Source organism: Papio anubis, chromosome 20 (genome assembly GCF_008728515.1).
Source record: "Papio anubis isolate 15944 chromosome 20, Panubis1.0, whole genome shotgun sequence".
Taxonomy (NCBI): Eukaryota; Metazoa; Chordata; class Mammalia; order Primates; family Cercopithecidae; genus Papio; species Papio anubis.
The window spans coordinates 45,360,794-45,381,372 of record NC_044995.1 but is presented as its reverse complement, the minus strand read 5'-3'; the positions used below and the strand labels follow the sequence as shown (position 1 = coordinate 45,381,372).

General features: G+C 48.3%; 1 protein-coding gene across 5 annotated transcripts in view; it reads left to right on the top strand.

Moving 5' to 3' along the window:
• Positions 1-7,549, top strand: part of ACSBG2 (acyl-CoA synthetase bubblegum family member 2) — a 48,063-nt gene extending 40,514 nt beyond the window's left edge. For all 5 annotated transcript variants that reach the window (XM_009193287.2, XM_009193289.2, XM_009193286.2 and 2 more), the window contains 4 exons: positions 1,885-2,024; positions 2,201-2,447; positions 4,866-4,974; positions 7,088-7,549. In XM_009193287.2, coding sequence (XP_009191551.2) covers positions 1,885-2,024; positions 2,201-2,447; positions 4,866-4,939 — 461 coding nt within the window. In that variant the 3' untranslated portion in view covers positions 4,940-4,974; positions 7,088-7,549. The remainder of the gene's footprint in view (positions 1-1,884; positions 2,025-2,200; positions 2,448-4,865; positions 4,975-7,087) is intronic.
• Positions 7,550-20,579: the final 13,030 nt, after the last annotated feature.

Sequence of the window (20,579 nt, the reverse complement as noted above, 5' to 3'; positions counted from 1 at the left end):
AAGGTCAGTTGGCCAAAAGGTTACTGGCTTCAGGCATGGCTGGATCTGGGTGCCAAAATGAGGTCATAAGAAATTTTAAAATTCTTTTCTTGAGTTTTCCTCTGTGCTGCTACTGTTTTACTTTTGAGAGAGGGTCTCACTCTGTTGGCCAGGCTGGAATACAGTCTCCAATTATGACTCACTGTGGCCTCGACTTCCCAGGCTCAGGTGATTCTCCCACCTCAGCCTCCTGAGTAACTAGGATTATAGGCGCATGCCACCACACCCCACTATTTTTTTGCAGAGACCCGGTTTCACCATGTTGCCCAGGCTAGTCTAGCACTGTGGGCTCAAGTGATCTGCCCACCTCAGCCTCCCAAAGTGGCAGGATTATAGGTGTGAGTCACTGCACCTGGCCACTAGTGTTCTTTTTTATTTTGTTTTGTTTTTTTGAGATGGTGTTTCACTTTTGTTACCCAGGCTGGAGTGCGGTGGCACAATCTTGGCTCACTGCAACCTCTGCCTCCCAGGTTCAAGTGATTCTCCTGCCTCAGCCTCCCGAGTAGCTGGGATTACAGGCGCACACCACCAAACCTGGCTAATTTTTGTATATTTAGTAGAGACGAGGTTTCACCATGTTGGCCAGGCTGGTCTCGAACTCCTGACCTCAGGTGATCCACCCGCCTCAGCCTCCCAAAGTGCTTGGATTACAGGCGTGAACCACTGTGCCTGGCTGTTGCTTTTTTTTTTTTCTGAGATGGAGTCTCCCACTGTCGCCCAGGCTGGAGTGCAGTGGTGCGATCTCGGCTCACTGCAACCTCTGCCTCCTGGCTTCAAGAGATTCTCCTGCCTCAACCTTGCAAGTAGCTGGGATTACAGGCGCACGCCACCACACATGGCTAATTTTTGTATTTTTAGTAGCGACAGGGTTCCACTATGTTGGCCAGGCTGGTCTCAAACTCCTGACCTGGTGATCCGCCCACCTCGGCCTCCCAAAGGCTATTCTTAAATAAACTTTGCCATCTGGTAGCAAGAAAGCTACCAACAGTCTAGGCTGACCTCTAACCCCGCAAGGGGACTAGAGTGTATCATTCTCAATGTTTTCAGCGTTTTAGGCCTCTCATTGGATCCTCGAGTCAAGATATGTCTCACTGTAAGGGGTGAAATATGCTGATTGGTCAGAGCTGGTCACATGCTCACCCGTGCAGTCCAACCCACCCAAACCACATTAAAAAGTGAAGAGTAGTTCCCACTCAGTACTCTTACCCCAAGAAGGCCGTTACACACTTACGTCCATTTCATGGTCATATTTATTCTTACTGCTATTAATGACCACAGTAAAGGTGACTTTGTGAGTCTCTGGGACAAGGGAGAACGAGTTTGAGTGGGTGGGACAGAAAGAGGGAAGCATCTTAGGATGAAAGAACAAGTGACCAGTGGGTCTGGGGCAGGAGGAGACGCTGTTGAAGAATCTGAGAGACTAAGGGAGATTCTTGCAGAGTTTGCCAAAATTAGGGTTACTACACATGTCCCTGGGGGTAAGACTGGAATTACATTACATTCTGAGGGGGTTACCAAGTGACTAGGAGGCAACAGACAGGCAAGGTGTGGCCAAAAAGGCTTCACTATCTTTCAAGGAAGACATATTGGAAGAACCTAAAACCAGGGCATGGTGGACCAGGAGATAGGAAATGAATTATTAAGATGCTGTCCAAGTGGAAGTCACAACTTTGGACACTTGATGATAATTAAAAGTGGGTGGGGGAAGAGGGCCAGGTCCTCCTGTGCTTCTGGGGCTTTCTGGGTGAGTGTTGGCCATGCCAGCAGCTGCCCTTCTGATCTCCAAGGGGCTGGGGGTTCCACGTTGTCATGGCTGGACGTGTACCAAGTCAAGCTCTGTTCCAGAAATCCTTATCACTGCTGGTGGTGAAAACGTGCCCCCCATTCCCGTTGAGACCTTGGTTAAGAGGAAGATCCCCATCATCAGTAACGCCATGTTAGTAGGAGATAAACTGAAGTTTCTGAGCATGTTGCTGACGCTGAAGGTAACATGGGTTTTCTGTCATTGGGGGAAGTCTCTGCAGCCGCTCTTATGTTCCCTGGCCCCACCCCAGGGTCAAGAGGATGCACCTGTGGGTTCAAGACCCACTTCTTGGTCTGTGGGCCTGGGGAGGGGTGCTGGTCAAGGAGTATGTGTGGTGACAGAGGTGTCTGGGGGCAGTGTGAGATGAATCAGATGAGCGGAGAACCTCTGGACAAGCTGAACTTGGAGGCCATCAACTTCTGCCGGGGTCTGGGAAGCCAGGCATCCACCGTGACTGAGATTGTGAAGCAGCAAGACCCCCTGGTCTACAAGGCCATCCAGCAAGGCATCAATGCTGTGAACCAGGAAGCCATGAACAATACACAGAAGATTCAAAAGTGGGTCATCTTGGAGAAGGACTTTTCCATCTATGGTGGAGAGCTAGGTGAGTGGCCATGACGTTTGGAGACTGGTCCCTTGTTAGCATCCGGGACTGTGTGGGCTCTGAAGAGACGGGTCCTTTTCTGAAGGTCAGAGGGTCTATGAGACCAGCCAGGGACCAGGAGAGGGATGCTGCCACCTCTAGCTAACTGGTCCCCAGCTCCTCATCTTGGAAATAAAATCCAAACTCCTTACTATAGCTCTACACAATCTCTCTCCTGCTGACCTTTCATTCACTCTGCACCAACCCTATGGGCTTTCTTGATGTTCCTGCAGCTCTCTGGGCTTTGTCCAACTATAAGGCCTTTGCACTTGCCAGTCTGCCTCCCTGGTAATACCCTTCCCCCTCAATTCCTTGCCTGGATGGCTCCTTCTCATGGTCCAGGTCTCACCCTATAGGCCTCTTCCTCCTCAGAGCAGCCTTGTTACAGGACCACCAGGTTTGTATGCCCACTGCACACTAATATACCAATACACTGAGACAGCAGGAGATGCAGCAAAGACAGAGTTTAATTATGGCCAGGCACAGTGACTCACGCATGTAATCCCAACACTTTGGGAGGCTGAGGTGGGCAGACTGCTTGAGCCCAGGAGTTTGAGACCAACCTGGGCAACATGGTGAAATACTATTTCTACAAAAAAATACAAAAATTAGCTGGATATGGTGGCATGTGCCCAGCTACTCAGGAGGCTGAGAGGATCACTTGAGCCCGGGGAGGTCAAGGCTGCAGTGAGCCACGATCATGCCACTGCACTCCAGCCTAAGCAATGGAGACCCTGTCTCAAAAACAAAAAATCAAACAACAAAAATAAAAATAAAAAAGGAAATTAAATTCCCTTGCAGGGAAGCCAACTGAGATGGAAAGAACCCTCAAATCTCTCTTTGAGGAATTCTGGGCTGGTGTTTTAAGGGGATTTTGGGGGTGAAGGGCTGGAAAATTAGAGTCATTGATTGGTTCGGGTAAGGGGGATGAAATCATCTGGATGTGGAAGCTGCATTCTTTGGTAATTCAACTCCTGTGGGGTCCTTCAGATCAGTGGGCATCAGTAGTTTCACTGGTATGCAGGACTTGAAAAGATATCTCAAATGGAAAACTTAACCTTTCACAATGCTTAATATGTTATCTGTAGAGCAGTTAAGGGGCACTATATCTTGTGACTGGGTTTTTTTTTGTGATTCTGGGGCAATAGGCAGACAGCTAGCTATGAGGAAGGGGTCAGAGAGCAAACTGACCTAATGATGAATGTTGAGTGTGTTGTAAGTGTGGCTGATTTTAGTTTCTCCCCCTCCCTTCTTCTCTGATTAATATCATAAAGTTTTTAGGAATGGTTTCAGCCTTCCCTGACCATGCTGGCTTAAGTGGCTTGCCATTGTCCTTAATATTTCACCCTGTAGCTCACTGTCACCCCCATTATACCACCTTGTCTTCTTTAAAGCATCAGAACATGAAATTATTCTCTGTATGAGTTTTATTTTTGCCTCTCTTTCCCTATGAGGGAAGGGCTCACTCCAGAGTGGGGATACTGGATTCTACCAATGTACTTTCATTTGGGAGTTTGCTGTCAGTGCTTGGCTGTAATCTGACGGTGTGGATGGAAGAGTCAGAGCAAGCATGTGGCATTGAACAACCTGGGTTGAAATCCTGTCCCCTCTACACAGGGAAGTGACTTGTCCTACTGAGCCTTGTTTTTTGTTTGTTTTGAGACAGAGTCTCGCTCTGTTACCCAGGTTGGAGTACAATGGCATGATCACGACTTGCCGCTGCAGCCTTGAACTCCCAGGCTCAAGCAATCCTCCCACCTCAGCTTCCTGAGTAGCTGGGACGGGTGTGCTCCACCATGTGTGGCTATTTTCTTTTTGTTTTGTAGAGATGGTGTTTTGCCGTGTTGTCCAGGCTGGTGGTCTTCTCAACTATAAGCTGAAAAACAGTCCTTGTGGGGTTGCTTGAGACACGCAGAGAGGTCATCAATGCCCCTGGTGACTCAGAGGCTTTCAACGAAAGTCCTGGGCTGAGGGAGCAGACAACTCCCAGTTTGAGTCTTGATTCTGCCATGCACTTGCTAGCTGACCTCAGAGGAACTGGTCCTCTCTATGTTCCAGTTTCCTCACCTGTAGAATGGGGATAGGGGCATGGTTTGAGATGATGATATCCCTCCTCCATTGGGTACACAGTCCACATCAGGCACAGAATGCAGCGTGCTCTTCACCTTCCACCTCACAGAATCCTCACCACAGCTGAAGGACCACATGGAAGTTTTATCATCCCCATACAGATGGCAAAAGTTACGCACCCTGAAAGTCAATGGCACAGCCAGCCACCCAGCCTAGCCCGAGGCATGGGACTCTGTTGCCTGGTCATGCATGGGTGTATGGAATTTTCTTTTATCTCCATAACTCAATTGATTTCTCCTTTCTCAATAGGTCCAATGATGAAACTTAAGAGACATTTTGTAGCCCAGAAATACAAAAAACAAATTGATCTCATGTACCACTGACTGCTTTGATGGAGCTGCTGTCACCTGTTCTGATGGTGAGATTCAGTTGCTTGGCTTTGCTGGGCTATGCATTCAGAGTCCAAGAGAGGGCTCCACTGTGTGGCAGGCAGATCTGTGATTGGAATTGCAGAACACACAGACACAGACACACAGACACACACAGACACACACACACACACACACACACACACACAGTTGCAGTGGGTTCTGAGCAGCAGGCTTCAACTCATACCAGGGTCATGGTAGGGTATGTAAACTCCTTCAGCTAGCCACCAATGATGTGAGCTGTGCTTCCTGCCTTTTCTATTTGTTTCTAGAAAGTAGGAGGCAATAAATCCCAAATGTCTCTTTGGGTCTTATTTGGAGAAGGCCTTTTGTCAGAAACTTTAGTGGAGAAAGTTCTACTTGCCAGGAATCCAAGGAATGAGGTGTGTTGGCCCATTACACAGATTAATAAGGGATGGAGGCTTGAACTTCCACTACCCACCATTTCTCCTCTCCTCTCCTCTCCCCAAGGCATGTGCAGAGGGAGCCTCCATGACACCATGAATCACTGATAGTTTTTTTTTGTTTGTTTGTTTTCTTCACTAGATGCACAACGCAGGCAGAAAGTAGAATGCATCTTCAATTGTCCTATAGGCTGCCTGTAACCTTCTCCTGGGCAAATTGTTCTCATGCCACCAGCCAACCCATGTTTTAGTTTGCTGGGGCTACATAACAAAGTACCACAGACTGGAGGGCTTAAACAACATAAATGTATTGTCTCACAGATCTGCATGCTAAAACTGTGAGACTGAGAGGCTGATTGGCTTGGTTCCTTCTGAGGGCTGTGAGGGGAGGCTCCATTCCAGACCTCTCTCCCTGGCTTGCTGATGGCTGTCTTCTCTCTGTGTCTTCACATCATCTTCCCTGTGGGTGTCTCTGTGTTCAAATTTCCCTTTTATAAGGACAGGTTAATAAGATTAGGGCCCACCCTAATGACCTCATTTTAACTTCTGTAATGATCCTGTTTCCAAAGAAGTTATATCCTGAGGTACTAAAGGTTAGGACTTCAACATGTGAACTGTGGAGGGGTACAACTCAGCCTGTGACTCATCACATCCATTGTCCTTTGTTCAGTGTTAACTGGTTTAACCCCTCTGCACCTTCATGTGTCGATGTCTTGTGGGTGGGCCCAGCAGTTCAACGTACCACATTCATACTTCTTCATCTTTCGTGAGATTTCCAATTTCACTTTCCAGTTGAATGAGAAACCATTGGACATTGATGTGGGAGTGAGAGATGGACCCTCTTATACCAGTGCTGTCCAATATGGCAGCCACTGGCCACAATGTGGCCTGTCCAAACCAAGATGTGCTGTAATACATAAAACACACACTGGGCTTCAAAAGCTCAGCACAAAATATATATATATATATTTATTTATAATATATATTATACATATTATATATATAAAAATAAAATATCAGTATTTTAAAATTTTGATTACATGTTGAGATGATATTCTGGAATACTGGGTTACATAAAATATTTATTATTAAAAGTACTTTTACCAGTTTTAAATTTTTATTTACTTTTTAGAGACAGGATCTTGCTCTGTTGCTCAGGCTGGAGTGCAGTGGTACATTCGTACCCAGTGTTTTAAATGTTTTTGTGGGGATAAGGTCTTTCTATGTTGCCCAGGTTGGTCGCAAACTCCAGGCCTCAAGCGACCCTCCTGCTTCAGCATCACAAAGTGCTGTGATTACAGGTGTGAGCCATTGTGCCTGGCCAAGTTCCTTTTTTAAAAATGTGGCTGCTAGGAGAAAGGCGTGAACCCGGGAGGTGGAGCTTGCAGTGAGCTGAGATTGCGTCACTGCACTCCAGCCTGGGAGACAGAGCGAGACTCTGTCTCAAAAAATATAAATAAGAATTTTTAAAAAGTGGCTGCTATATATTATTAAATTGCATAGGTGGCTCCAGTAATGTTTCTTTTGGATAGTGCCACTCTAAAGTTCATTGTGGGGAGATTTTCGGTGATGGCCAATTTATAAATGGATCAATTCACTGGGGAATATTTTCATCATATGGTGACTGTGGGATCTTGGAGACTGAATGCACATATTACGAGAATCCCCCAGTGATAACTTGTGTTTCTCCTCTTTGCAGCCTTCGGCAGGAAGACCTCATTGCAATAAGTGAAATGCTGCTCTGGGTAGAAGCTCTTCCTGCTGTTTTTAAGGAGCCACATTCCTCCTTGGTCAGTTTCTTGATTGTTCGTCTGTTGAAGAGGTGCTCCCTAGAAGAACCTGCCATACGTTTCAAAGCACGAAAATCATCATAGATCTTTCTACGGACCTTCAAGTCATGACCCCAGGGAAGCCTTACTGGGAAGTCTACCAAGAGCTGCCTGATTTGGAAGAAAGATCTGAACTTGTGGGTTCCTATTTGATTTTTTTTTTCTCCTCAGGGGACTTAAAGAGACATTAGAAAGAAAAAGCCTTCACAGATTTGAAGAACTGGGCCCCCAAATGAACTCACCTGCCTGGAAGCAACTGGGAAACCCTTCCAATAAGTTCTGATAATAAAGCACTTCAGGGCCCCATGTCTTGATTTTTGGCTTGACACAAATACTTCATCCTTTATTTAGTGTGATGGGGAGGGACTTGGCCTCTGAAATCGGTTCTGGGTTCAGACTGTGACCAGCTGTGATTTCAACGGTCTGAGGCTCGGAGATTTTAAATCTGGAAGGTAGATCCCCATCTCGGAGGGTGGCCACGGAAGTTCGTGGAGATGATGTACGGGGAATGCAGTGTCTGACTCCAGAAAGTCCTCGGTATGAGTTAATGGTTATCATCAACACAGTCAGTCTTGGTTAACTCAAGAGTCAAGGTATGACTCTTGACTAATTCCATCATTAGGGAGGAGTTTTGCTGTTGTGGTAAAATTCAATAATAACAACTGAAAGAAGATAGTTTATTCCTCTCCCATCCAACAGTCCGTTATAAACAGACCAGAGCTGAAACGGCATATTCACAGTGTGTCCCTGAAATATTAGTAGGGAGAGTGGGAGAGGGAACATCTCCCAAGCTGGAGAGAAACAGCTTATCAGGAGCAACAAAACTCCCAATGTCTCCTAAGGTTCTAGATACTGATCAGAGGCAGGCCAGAGACCCTTTTGAGTTCCATTTTTGAAAAACACCAGAAATTTAAAATGGCATTCTCCTTGCAAAAAAAAAAAAAAAAAAAAAAAACTAACGCAATGCAGATAAGGCTAATGTCAACTTTGAGTGCTGTATTAGGCCATTCTTGCACTGCTATAAAGAAATACCTGAGATGGGGTCATTTATAAAGAAAAGAGGCTTAATTAATTAGCTCATGGTTCTACAGTCTTTACAGAAAGTATGGTGCTGGTGCCTGTTCAGCTTCTGGTGAAGCCTCAGGGAGCTCACAATCATGGCAGAGGGCAAAAGGGGAGCAGGCATGTCTCATGGCGAAAGCAGGAGCAAGCCAGAGGGAGTGCCACACATTTTTAAATGACCACATCTTTCCAGAACGCACTATCATGAAGACAGCCCCAAGCCATGAGGGATCTGGCCCCCGCCGTGACCCAAACACCTCCACCAGGCCCCACCTCCAGCACTGGGGATTACAGTGCAACATGAGATTTGCGCAGGGACAAATATCCAAACCACATCAATGGCCCTCCTCAACTATTTGGTGGGCTTTTACTTTTTAATAAGTTAGTACAGTTGGTCCTCATTATTTGCCGATTCCGTATTTGCAAATTCGCCTCACCGCTAAAATTTGCTTGTAAATTCCAAATCAGTATTTATGGCACTTTAGAAGTCATTCCAGGACATACACAGGAGTGAAAAATTTGAGTGTCTGACTGTACATTCCCATCTGAGGTTGAACAAGGCGATGCTCTGGCCTCTTGTTTCAGCTGTCACACTGTAAACAGTACCCTTTCTGAGGTATATCTCACGCCACATTTTCTGCATTTTCATGTTTCTGTTAGTAAACCTTTTTGAGTTTTTTTTAAAAATAGAGCCAGGGCCTCAGTCTGTCACCCAGGCTGGAGTGCACCGGTGTGATCTCAGCTCACTGTAACTTCAAATTCCTGGGCTCGAGGGATCCTCTCCTGTCTTGGCCTCTTAAAGCACTGGGGTTACAGGTATGAGCCACTGAACTCAGCCAAACCCTTCTGATTTTATCCATGACTATACTGTACAATTTTGGGTCAATATAATTCTGTTTTATAGCTTGTTTCTACTGTCATGTGATCTCCCCACTTTTAGGTTTTCTAGGTAGTTAATGTTGGTATATGGAAAAGCTGTTGATTTTTGTATGTTAATATTATATTTAGACACCCCACTGCTAACCTATTTCTCAAAATGTGTAAGCTTTTTACAGAGATGTGCATATCTTTTGCAAATATTTTTTCACTTCCTTTTCAATGTTGATTCCTCCTCAAGGAAATACAAATGGTTGATTATGTCAAGTGAGGGAAGCTCAAATACAGGAGAGGAATGTATGTGTTTTCTATAATGATTCTCACCCTGGTCTCACTGTTCTCTTAATGTTCTCTCAATGTTTTTTGAGAAACGACAAGAATCTGCTATCATCAGGAAGGCTTTTAAAATTTAACTGTGGTAAAATATACGTAACATAAAATGTGTCGTTTTAACCCTTTGTTATTACATAGTTCAGTGGCATTAAGCACATTCACATCGTAGTACAACCATCAACACGACGCATTTCTAGAAGTTGCATCTTTTCAAACAGAAACTTTAGATCCATCAAACAATTCCCCGTTTCCCCTTCCCCTGAAAGCTATCATTCTACTTTCTGTCTCCTGAATTTTACTACTTTAAGCACCTTAAAAGTAAAATTGTAGGCCGGGCGTGGTGGTTCATGCCTGTAATCCCAGCACTCTGGGAGGCCGAGGAGGGTGGATCACGAGGTCAGGAGTTTGAGACCAGCCTGGCCAATACGGTGAAACCCTGTCTTTACTAAAAATACAAAAATTAGCCGGACGTGGTGGCGTGCGCCTGTAGTCCCAGCTGCTCAGGAGGCTGAGGCAGAAGAATCACTTGAACCCAGGAGGCGGAGGTTGCAGTGAGCTGAGATCATGCCACTGCACTCTGGCCTGGGTGACAGAGCGAGACTCTATCTCAAAAAAAAAAAAAAAAAAAAAAAGGGGTATTGTAAGAATATTTGCCATTTTCTGGCTGGCTTATTTAACTGAGGATAATGCCTTTAAGGGTCATCCTTTTAAAAAGTTTTTTCAATTTTTTAACAATTTTTTAAAAATAGAGACAGGGTCTCCCTATGTTGCCCAGGTTTGTCTTGAACTCCCGGCCTCAACTGATCCTCCCATCTCGGCCCCTCACAGTGTTGGGATTACAGGTGTGAGCCACCATACCTGGTCTCATCCATGTTTAACACGTGTTAAAATTTCTTTTTTCAGGCTGAGTAATATTTCATCATGTATGTACACACGTGTGTGTGTACACACACATACGTGGATAAATTTAATTTATCCGTTCATCCATCAATAGACCCTTGGGTTACTTCCCCCTTTAGGCTCTTGTGAATCATACTGCTGTGTATATGGGTCCATGGCATGGTTCAGGGTCCATGGCAGAAACACATTCAGTGCCCAGAAAAGAAACCATGGGTGTATAAATACCTCTTCACACCCCTGCTTTCAATTATGCTTGGTGGGTAAATGAATTCATAAAACCCCAGGCACAGCGACTCAAAGTCCTTCTCTAACTCAGCCTTCCGGGAGCCCAGGGCTCTGTTTCCTTGACCTCCATGATGCCCGCACCTTATTTACCTCCTCCATCTCACCACTCTTCTTCCAGCTCCCTTGTGAACTGTCTCACTCAAAGCCAACTGTGTAGAGCAGGACTCTGGAGTCCCTCCCGCTGCCAGACTTGCCCCTGGCTCTTCCCTGGGGACTGTCACCTTGCAGACCACTGGCCTGTCAGAGCAGTGAAGGGCCTTCTTGGGTAGACCCTCCCTGCCCTCTAAAACTGGTCTCTACAAAGAGGCAATGGGCCATGTCTCCATCGTGGCTGTGGGCCACGGGATCCACAGTGATGTCACCAGGCTGGCCATGGACAGGAACATTCTGGATGTCTGGTCTAGAGACCACTGTCCCCCTGTGGCTGGAACGGGGGGAGTGACCAAGATGATAAAAAGGTAGAGTCCAGAGGCGGGCATATAGTGGCTCACGCCTGTAATCCCAGCACTTTGGGAGGCCGAGGCGGGTGGTTCACGAGGTCAGGAGGTTGAGACCATCCTGGCTAACATGGTGAAACCCTGTCTCTACTAAAAACACAAAAAATTAGCCGGGCATGGTGACGGGGGCCTGTAGTCCCAGCTACTGGGGAGGCTGAGGCGGGAGAATGGCGTGAACCCAGGAGGCAGAGCTTGCAGTGAGCCGAGATTGCACTACTGTACTCCAGCCTGGACCACAGCGAGAGACTCTGTCTCAAAAAAAAAAAAAAAAAAAAAAAAAGGTAGAGCCCAGAGTGGGCACTGCCTTCCCAATGACAGAGGGGCATGAAAATATGTTGTGGACACGAGGGAGGGACTGGGAGCCCACATATGTCAGTTCCTCCCGGGGATGAACTAGGCTGCACACCAGGTGGGGAATGGGTGTGGTAGATTCATTTCCTTCCTTCCATGCTCCTTCTTCTCTTCACGCCAGCCCCCAACCACCTTCATCACGTTTTTCCCTTTTTTTCTTTCTTTTTTTTTTTTTTGGAGACAGAGTCTCCCTCAGTTCCCCAGGCTGGAATGCAGAGGTGCGATCTCAGTTCACTGCAACCTCCACCTCCCAGGTTCAAATGATTCTTTTGCCTCAGCCTCCCGACTAGCTGGGATTACAGGTACCCGGTATCATGCCTGGCTAATTTTTGCATTTTTAGTACAGATGGGGTTTCACCATGTTGGCCAAGCCTCAAGTGATCTGCCCACCTTGGCCTCTCAAAGTGCTGGGATTACAGGCATGAGCCACTGCACCCAGCCTGTTACCTCCTTATTTTTATTTTATTTTATTTTTTTTTTTTTTAATGAGACGGAGTCTCATTATGTCACCCAGGCTGGAGTACAGTAGTGTGATCTCGGCTCACTGCAACCTCCACTTCCTGGGTTCAAGAAATTCTCCTGCCTCAGCGTCCCGAGTAGCTGGGACTGCAGGTGTGCACCACCACGCCCGGCTAATTTTTGTATTTTTTAGTAGAGACGGGATTTCACCATATTGAACAAGCTGGCCTCAAACTCCTGACCTCGTGATCCGCCCGCCTCGGCCTCCCAAAGTGCTGGAATTACAGGCGTGAGCTCCGGGCCCGGCCGCTTGTTACCTCTTTTAAGATGCTTCTCCCTCCTTCCTTTGCCTGGTCAGTGTCTACCCACTGTTCAGAGAAGCCTTCCCTGGTCACCCCCATGACTCGGTGGGAATCCTGTGCCTCCCTGTTGGACACTCCCACCCCCGCTGCCCGCTGTAGTTTCGTTTGAAGATCTGTCTGCCCAAGCCCAGCAAACTAGATGCCCCACACAAGAAGAAGAAAAACAAAGATACTTTGGGGACCATGTCCTCGGACAGATTCAGAGTCCATGACAGAAAGGCACTCAACACCCAGGAAAGAAAAACAGAGGTTGGGGCTCCTTGGCGAGGCTAGTGGGGTTCCCAAAGAAGCCAGTTTGAAATTGGAGGATCTAGAGCTTCAGGGCTGGCCAAGGGCAATTCAGCCAGTGTCAGGATCCTTTAGGGTTCAATCTGTCTCTTCAGAAGTCGCCTGATGGGATAGGGGCATGGAAAGCACGGCCACAGGGTGCCAGGTTGGGTGTATGGGGGCTTGGGGGGTGCAGGTGGTTAGTTGTCAGAAGGGTCTGGTCCCTGGGGAGGAGACGGCGCCCGGCAGGGACAGTGTGGGCCTGCAGCTGACCTGTCTGCTTGCTGGTGGGTTTCCTGCTGAACTCCTCTCTCTGGGTCAGTGCGTCTTACTGTCCACCTGTCCCTGCATCCCCTTCTGTGCCTCGCTGGTCAGCTCTTTCTCCCTTGGCAATCCACTTCATACCTCACGCCTCCTCTGTCTGCCATCTCTCAGTGCCACGCCCCCGCCTGTGCCCCCATCTCTCCCTGGTTTTGCCCCTGACACCCCACCTGCTCGCCTCTCTCTAGGTCCACTGGGGGTCTCCGGACGCCGCCGACCCGCCTGTCCGCAGGCTGAGCTACTTGGACCACGGAGCGCGACGAGGAGGCGTGACTGCGGCTCAGCAAGGACTAGGTTAGCAACGAGACACTCCTCACCGTGCACGACACGGTCGCAAGCACGGCCATCAAGTACGCCAACAACATCGCGCCCGGCTCCAACTACAGAGACAGCTGCCACCTGCTCACCTACTTCGAGTACCACGAGCAGCGTCCGGGCGTCGCCAAGTCTTTCTTCGAAGTACCGCCAGGCGGCCCGCGCCTGCGCGCCTCTCTCGTCCCTCCTGCGCCTGCGCGCCTCTTCTACGCCCACCCTCCTGCGCCTGCGCGCCACTTACTTCACCTCCTGCACCAGCGCACCGCTCCAGGGCCTTTCTTCCCCCGCCCCTCCCCACCTCCTGCGCCTGCGCGCCTTTCCTGCCCTCTGGTACGCCTGCGCACCGCTCCGGCCCACCCGCTTCTGCGCCTGCGCGCTGCTGCAGGGCCTTCCCCCCCCCCCCCCCCCCCCCCCGCCTCCTGCGCCTGCGCGCCACTCCTTCCCTCCTGCGCCTGCGCGGTGTTACTCTCCCGTAACTGCCCCTTGTCTGACCCGGCATGTTTGTTTGAATGGATTCCCTGAGGCTGCCTGAGAGCCAAAGATGAAAAGCTGCGGCCTTAGGGGGCCCGGTTCGGATCCCAGAGCAGCCATTAGCTATGTTTCTCTTGCACGAATTACTTTGCCTTTGTGCCTCTGTTTCCCCATATGAAGAGTTTACATATACATGTATATGTAAAGGCCAGGCGCGGTGGCTCACGCCTGTAATCCCAACACTTTGGGAGCCCGAGGCAGGCGGATCACTTGAGGTCAGGAGTTTGAGACCAGCCTGGCCAACATGGTGAAGCCCTGTCTCTACTAAAAATACAAAAATTAGCCAGGCATGGAGGTGCATGCCTGTAATCCCAGCTACTCGGGAGGCTGGAGGCAGGAGAATCACTCAAACCCGGGAGGCAGAGACAGTGACCCGAGATGGTGCTACTGCACTCCCGCCTAGGCAACAACAGAGCGAGACTCTGTCTCAAAAGAAAAAAAGAGAAGAAAAGTCATTCCAATACCCATAATAAACTGGATCCTCAAGTAAAAATACTGTTAAAAATTTAAAAAGTAAACATAAAAATATGTATACTTAGATATATACATTTAAAATATAGTTGTTATAAATGCACAGTATATAAAACATCTGTTTATGGATAAATTTTATGTGTGCTATACTTTTATGTTAAATTTAATATAAAATATGTACATTTATATTAGCATTTTTGTATGTAAATATACAAAATATAACAGCAGCTAGCTCACAGCTTTGCTGCATGGATTCAGTGAGTTTACACACATTCAATAGCTCTGGCACACACAAAGCATTGCACCAGCATTCACTATTTATTATTTTTATGGTTCTTTTTCGTTTTTGTTTTTGAGACAGGGTCTCGCACTGTCGCCCAGGCTGGAATGCAATGGTGCAATCTTGGCTCACTGCAACCTCCGCCTTCCGGGTTCAAGCGAGTCTCCTGCCTCAGTTTCCCGAGTAGCTGGGATTACAGGTGCCTGCCACCACATCCAGCTAATTTTTTGTATTTTTAGCAGAGACAGGGGTTTCACCACGTGGGTCAGGCTGGTCTCAAACTCTTGACCTCGTGATTCACCCACCTCGGCCTCCCAAAGTGCTGGGATTACAGGCGTGAGACACCGTGCCCGGTCATTTTTATGATTTTTATTGTGTCTCTTCTCCAGTGGCATGTCCTCAGCGAGGTCTTTCCTTGTTGCCTTGGTTCCCCAGACCTACCCCCTTCCCCGTCTCTGTGACAGCGCCTTTAAAAGTTGTCTGCCCAGGGCCAGGCACGGTGGCTCACGCCTGTAATCCCAGCATTCTGGGAGGTTGAGATGGGCGGATCACTTGAGGTCCGGAGTTTGAGACCAACCTGGGCAACATGGTGAAACCCTGTCTCTACTAAACATACAAAACAATTAGCCAGGCATGGTGGCACACCTGTAATCCCAGCTACTTGGGAGGTAGAGGTTGTAGTGAGCCAAGATCATGCCACTGCACTCCAGCCTGGGCGACAGAGCAAGACTCTGTCTCAAAGAAAAAAAAAAAAAATCTTCCCAGTTTTTATCATCATGGCTACAAGCTACCATGGCCGTTTGTTTATTTGGTCATTTCCCTGAGGGCGAGCGGCCGGATTGCCTTGTTGTTGTACCAGCGCCAACCCTCTGATGTTTGTTGAATGAATGAACACCCATTTCTCAGATTAGGAAAGGGGATAAGAGACCTCCTGTGACTTGTTCAGTCCATGTAATAAACAACTAAATTATGCAATAGGTAGACAGAGGTCAGTAATTCAGAGGAATCCAAAGCATGTAAAGGAGAAAACTGGGAGGTGGGGGCAGAATTTAAAAATATGGCGGCTAGCCAGGTGCGGTGTCTCATCCCTGTAATCCCAGCACTTTGGGAGGCTGAGGAGGGCAGATCACTTGAGGTCAGGATTTCGAGACCAGCCTGGCCAATATGGTGAAACCCTGTCTCTACTAAAAAATACAGAATTAGCTGGGTATGGTGGTGCACACCTGTAATCCCAGCTACTTGGGAGGCTGAGGCAGGAGAATCGCTTGAACCTAGGAGCCGGAAGTTGCAGTGAGCTGAGATCATGCCACTGCACTCCATCCCGGGCAACACAGTGAGACTCTGTCTCAAAAAAAAAAAAAAAAGGAAAAAAGAAAAGAAAAACATGGCTAAGGAGAGCCTCACTGTGAGAAAGAGATATTTCAACAAAGACTTCAATGAAGAGGAAAGATCTAGGGGACGGTGTTCCAGGTCAAGGGGAGTTTGTGCAAAGGCCCTGAGGCAGGACAGTGCATGCTGTGTTGAAGGAATAGGGAGGAGGCCCGTGTGGCTGGAGCAGAGTGAGGGAGGGAGGGGGTGGGAAAGGTCGAGAAGTGCCTGGTGGGCCTTGGGGAGAACGTGGCTTTTACCTGAGGGGAGGGGGACTGGGAGCCATGGAGGCAGAGGAGGGATGTACCCTGAACTCAGGTGCTCTCTGGCTACTGTGGGGAGGACACACTGAGTAGAAAGAGACCAGCTGAGATTGAGATGCTGATAGTTTGGACCAAGGTGTAGCAGGGGAGAGGGTGAGAAGCGTTCAGATTCTGAAAGCAGAGACCACAGAATTTCTCGGTGTCTCAGCAGAACCCACTGAGAATGACCAAAGTTTCTGGTCGGTGCCACTTGAAGGATGGAGCTGCTGTTGTCTGAGATTATGGAAGGTTGGAGTGGAGGGAGGAGGTTTAGGGATAAGGGCTGTGGGTAATATCCCTCCCCTAGCTGGGCTCCCCTAGCTGGGTTTGAGATGTGTGTTAGACGAGGAAATGAGGGGTGGGCAGTTGTATCCAAGAGTCTGCAGTGGCGGGGAGGGGCCCCACCTGGATCCGATGGACTCACCTGAGCGAATGGAACCAAGAGAGTTACACCATCTTAAATTATCAGGTGGACACTTATGTCAGCACAGATAATCTCAGTGCACAGGCAGAGCTTGAGCTACCAGGGTGTTCACCTCAACATATTACCTAATAAAAGTGAAACCAGGCTGGGCGTGGTGGCTCATACCAGCCTGGACAACATAGTGAGACCGCCATCTCTAAAAAATATGAAAATTATGGTGGCATGGTGGTGCACATGGAGTCCTAGCTACTCAGAAGGCTGAGGTGGGAGGATCGCTTGAGCCAAGGAGGTGGAGGCTGCTGTGAGCCATGGAGGCACCACTGCACTCCAGCCCTGGGTGACAGAGCAAGACCCTGTCTCTTTTATTTATTTATTTATTTTTGAGATGGAGTCTTGCTCTGTCACCCAGGCTGGAGTGCAGTGGCGCGACCTCGGCTCACTGCAAGCTCTGCCTCCCGGGTTCACGCCATTCTGCTGCCTCAGCCTCCCGAGTAGCTGGGACTACAGGCGCCTGCCACCTCGCCCGGCTCATATTTTGTATTTTTTGTAGAGATGGGATTTCACCGTGTTAGCCAGGATGGTCTCAATCTCCTGACCTCATGATCCGTCCCAAAGTGCTGGGATTACAGGCGTGAGCCACCGCACCTGGCCAAGACCCTGTCTCATTAAAAAAAAGAAAGAAAGAAAGAAAGAAAGAAAAAAAAAGGTGGAACCAACAACAAAAAACCCAGCAGCCAGAGCCTACTTATCAGCCAATAAGGGGGATGATTAAATCATGACATCTCTATACTACACGACATGATGGAAGTGTTAGATTTGATATTGCAGAGAAATATTTAAAGACTGGGGGAAACAGTCAAGATGAATGGTTTTGTGAACAAAGGCAGGTACGTATGTGTAGTATTCCTCTGGCTCTGTGAAGTATGCATGCTTAAGAATGTCACGAAGGTATTTTGTTTGCAGTTCTTTTTTCCAGGATTTCTCAATCTCCGGGCCGTTGTCCTCAGGGGCCGGATCATTCTTTGTGGTGGAGAATGTCCTGTGAGTATCTCGTCTCCATCAAAGCCAGTGGCGTTTCATTCCCGGAGCTATGACAACCCCTAATGTCTCCAAGTATTACCAAAAGTCCCCAGAGGAACCGAATCGCCCCCTGGCTGAGAGCCCCAGTTCTAGATGCATGTGTGGTTGCTTGTCATGGGGGGGATGCGTTATTTTATCAGAGAAAACAACAACAACAACAACAAACAAAACAAAAAAAAAAACCAGAAGAAACAGGACAAGTGAGGTGGTTGTAATCCCAGTGCTTTGGGAGGCCAAGGCGAGTGGATCGCCTGAACCCAGGAGTACAAGACCAGCCTGGGTGACATAGTGAGATCCCGTCTCTATAAAAAATTAAAAATTAAAAAATTACCCAGGTGTGGTGGTGTACACCTGTAGTCCCAGCTACTTAGGGGACTGAGGCGGGAGGATGGCTGGGGCTGGGGGAGGTCGAGGCTGCAGTGAGCCATGATTGCGCTATTGCATTCCAGCCTGGGCAAGAGAGCAAGATGTTGTTTCAGAAAAAAAGAAAAAAAAGAAGAAGAAAGAAGAAACAGGCAACAGAGAAAAGGGAGCCAAAGGTTCTCAGCCTGAGGCTCCTGGGCAGGTGGGAGGGGATGGCTGAGCCTCCTAGTGCCTCACAAGGACCTCCTCCCCTAGCTGGGCCTGGAGTGCTTCCACGGCGTGGGGATCATGGGTCTCAACTCAGAAGAGTGGGTCATCACCAGTATTGGTGCCATCATGGCAGGGTAAAGGGCACATGGCCTCTCCCCGGAGCGTTTTGGGGGCAGGAACCCACCAGCCCACCTTCTATGGGGTCCCGAGGAAGAGTCCTCAGGACAGGGAGCTGACAAGGGCTCCCACTTGAGTCTATGCTTAGTGGGATTTTTCAACGGCCCAGTCCTGTGCATGCCCAGCTCACCCTTCCAGACATTCTCCACCTAGTGAACTCATATACATCCTGTGAAGCCCCACTCTCATATCCCCTCTCCTAGAAAGCCCTCCCCACTTCTCAAGGCTCTCCAGCACTGAGCCCTCTCTCCGCCCATCCAGGACACTGGGGAACCCCTTGAGAGCAAGGTCCAAGCCTGGACTGTCCCTGAATTCCACCTCCCAACAGGGTATGTTGTGTCAGGTGCTGGGGACTCCCAGGAACCTTGCACTCACCCAGCAGCGAGTAGCTGGGATTACAGGAATGCGCCACCACACCCGGCTAATTTTTTTGCCTTTTTAGTAGAGACAGGGTGTCACCATATCATCCAGGCTGGTCTCGAACTCCTGGCCTCAAGAGATCCACCTGCCTCGGCCTCCCAAACTGCTGGGATTACAGGCATGAGCCACCGCGCCTGGCTATCAATTTTAAATAATAATTAATATGCTAAGAGCTCTAATGGAAAAAGCGGACAGAACCTACAACGGGGGGTTCTCGTAAGCGGAGAGATGGAAACTCTAAGAAATCAAAAGGAAATGGTCATCAAAAACACTGACATAAAGCAAGCATGCTTCCAATGGGCTCGGCAGGGGACTGAAGCCGGCCGAGGAAATCATCAGTGAGCCTGAAGCCGGGTCAATAGAAACATCCCTCGCCGAAAATCTTAAGAGAAAAAAAGAGGCCAGGCACAGTGGCTCATGCCTATAGTCCCAGCACTTTAGGAGGCTGAGGTGGGAGGACTGCCTGAACCCAGACGCTCAAGGCCAGCCTGAGAAACTTAGCAAGACCCTGTCTCTATTTAAAGAAAAAAAAAAAAAAGAAAATTGAGAAGAAAAAAGAAAAGACAAAAACACAACGAAATGGACAAATGTAAAAGAACCGCGGGACAATACAAAAACCGTAACATACACATAATGAGAGTTGGTTACAGATCTGAGGCTGAGGCCGGCGGATCACCTGAGGTCAGGAGTTTGAGACCAGCCTGGCCAACATGGTGAAACCCTGTCTCTACCAAAAATACAAAAATAGCCAGGCATGGTGGCAGACACTTGTAATCCCAGCTACTTGGAAGGCTGGAGGCAAGAGAATCACTTGAACCTGGGAGGCGGAGGAGGCAGTGAGCCGAGCCGGCACGACTGCACTCCAGCCTGGGCAACAAGAGTGAAACTCCATGTCAAAAAAGAGAAAAAGGAAAAAAAAGAAAAAACATTGCTGAGAATTCTCCAGGAACTCACCAAGTGAAGTGCCAACAAGGAGACATTTAAAAAAAAAGTAAGGCCAGGTGCAGTGGCTTACTCCTGTCATCCCAGCACTTTGGGAGGCCAAGGTGGGAGGATCTCTTGAGCCCAGAAGTTCAACACCAGCCTGGGCAACATAGCGAGACCTCGTCTTTACAAAAATTAAAAAAAAAAAAAAAATTAACTGGGCCTGATGGCATGTCCTTGTGGCCCCGGCTACTCAGGAAGCCAAAGTGGGAGGATTCCTTGAGCCTGGGAGGGTGAGGCTCCAGTGGGCCGTGATAGCGCCACGCCACTCCGGCCTGGGTGACAGAGTAAGACCCCATCTAAAACAAAAACAAAAACAAATTAAAATTAAAATTAAAACTTCAGAACAACAGATAAAAATATTCTGAAACACAAGCTGATTCATTTATATGAAGAAAAAAGCATCCAAGAATATCTGGGGAAATTCTGAAGCAGAATTATAAAGGGAAACTACCACTACCAGACTTTTTTTTTTGAGACGGAGTTTCGCTCTTCTTGCCAGGCTGGAGTGCAATGGCGCGATCTGGGCTCAACGCAACCTCCACCTCCTGGGTTCAAGCGATTCTCCTACCTCAGCCTCATGAGTAGCTGGGATTACAAGCATGCGCCACCACGCCCAGTAATTTTGTATTTTTAGTAGAGACAGGGTTTCTCCATGTTGGTCAGGCCAGTCTCGAACTCCCGACCTCAGGTGATCCACCCACCTCGGCCTCCCAAAGTGCTG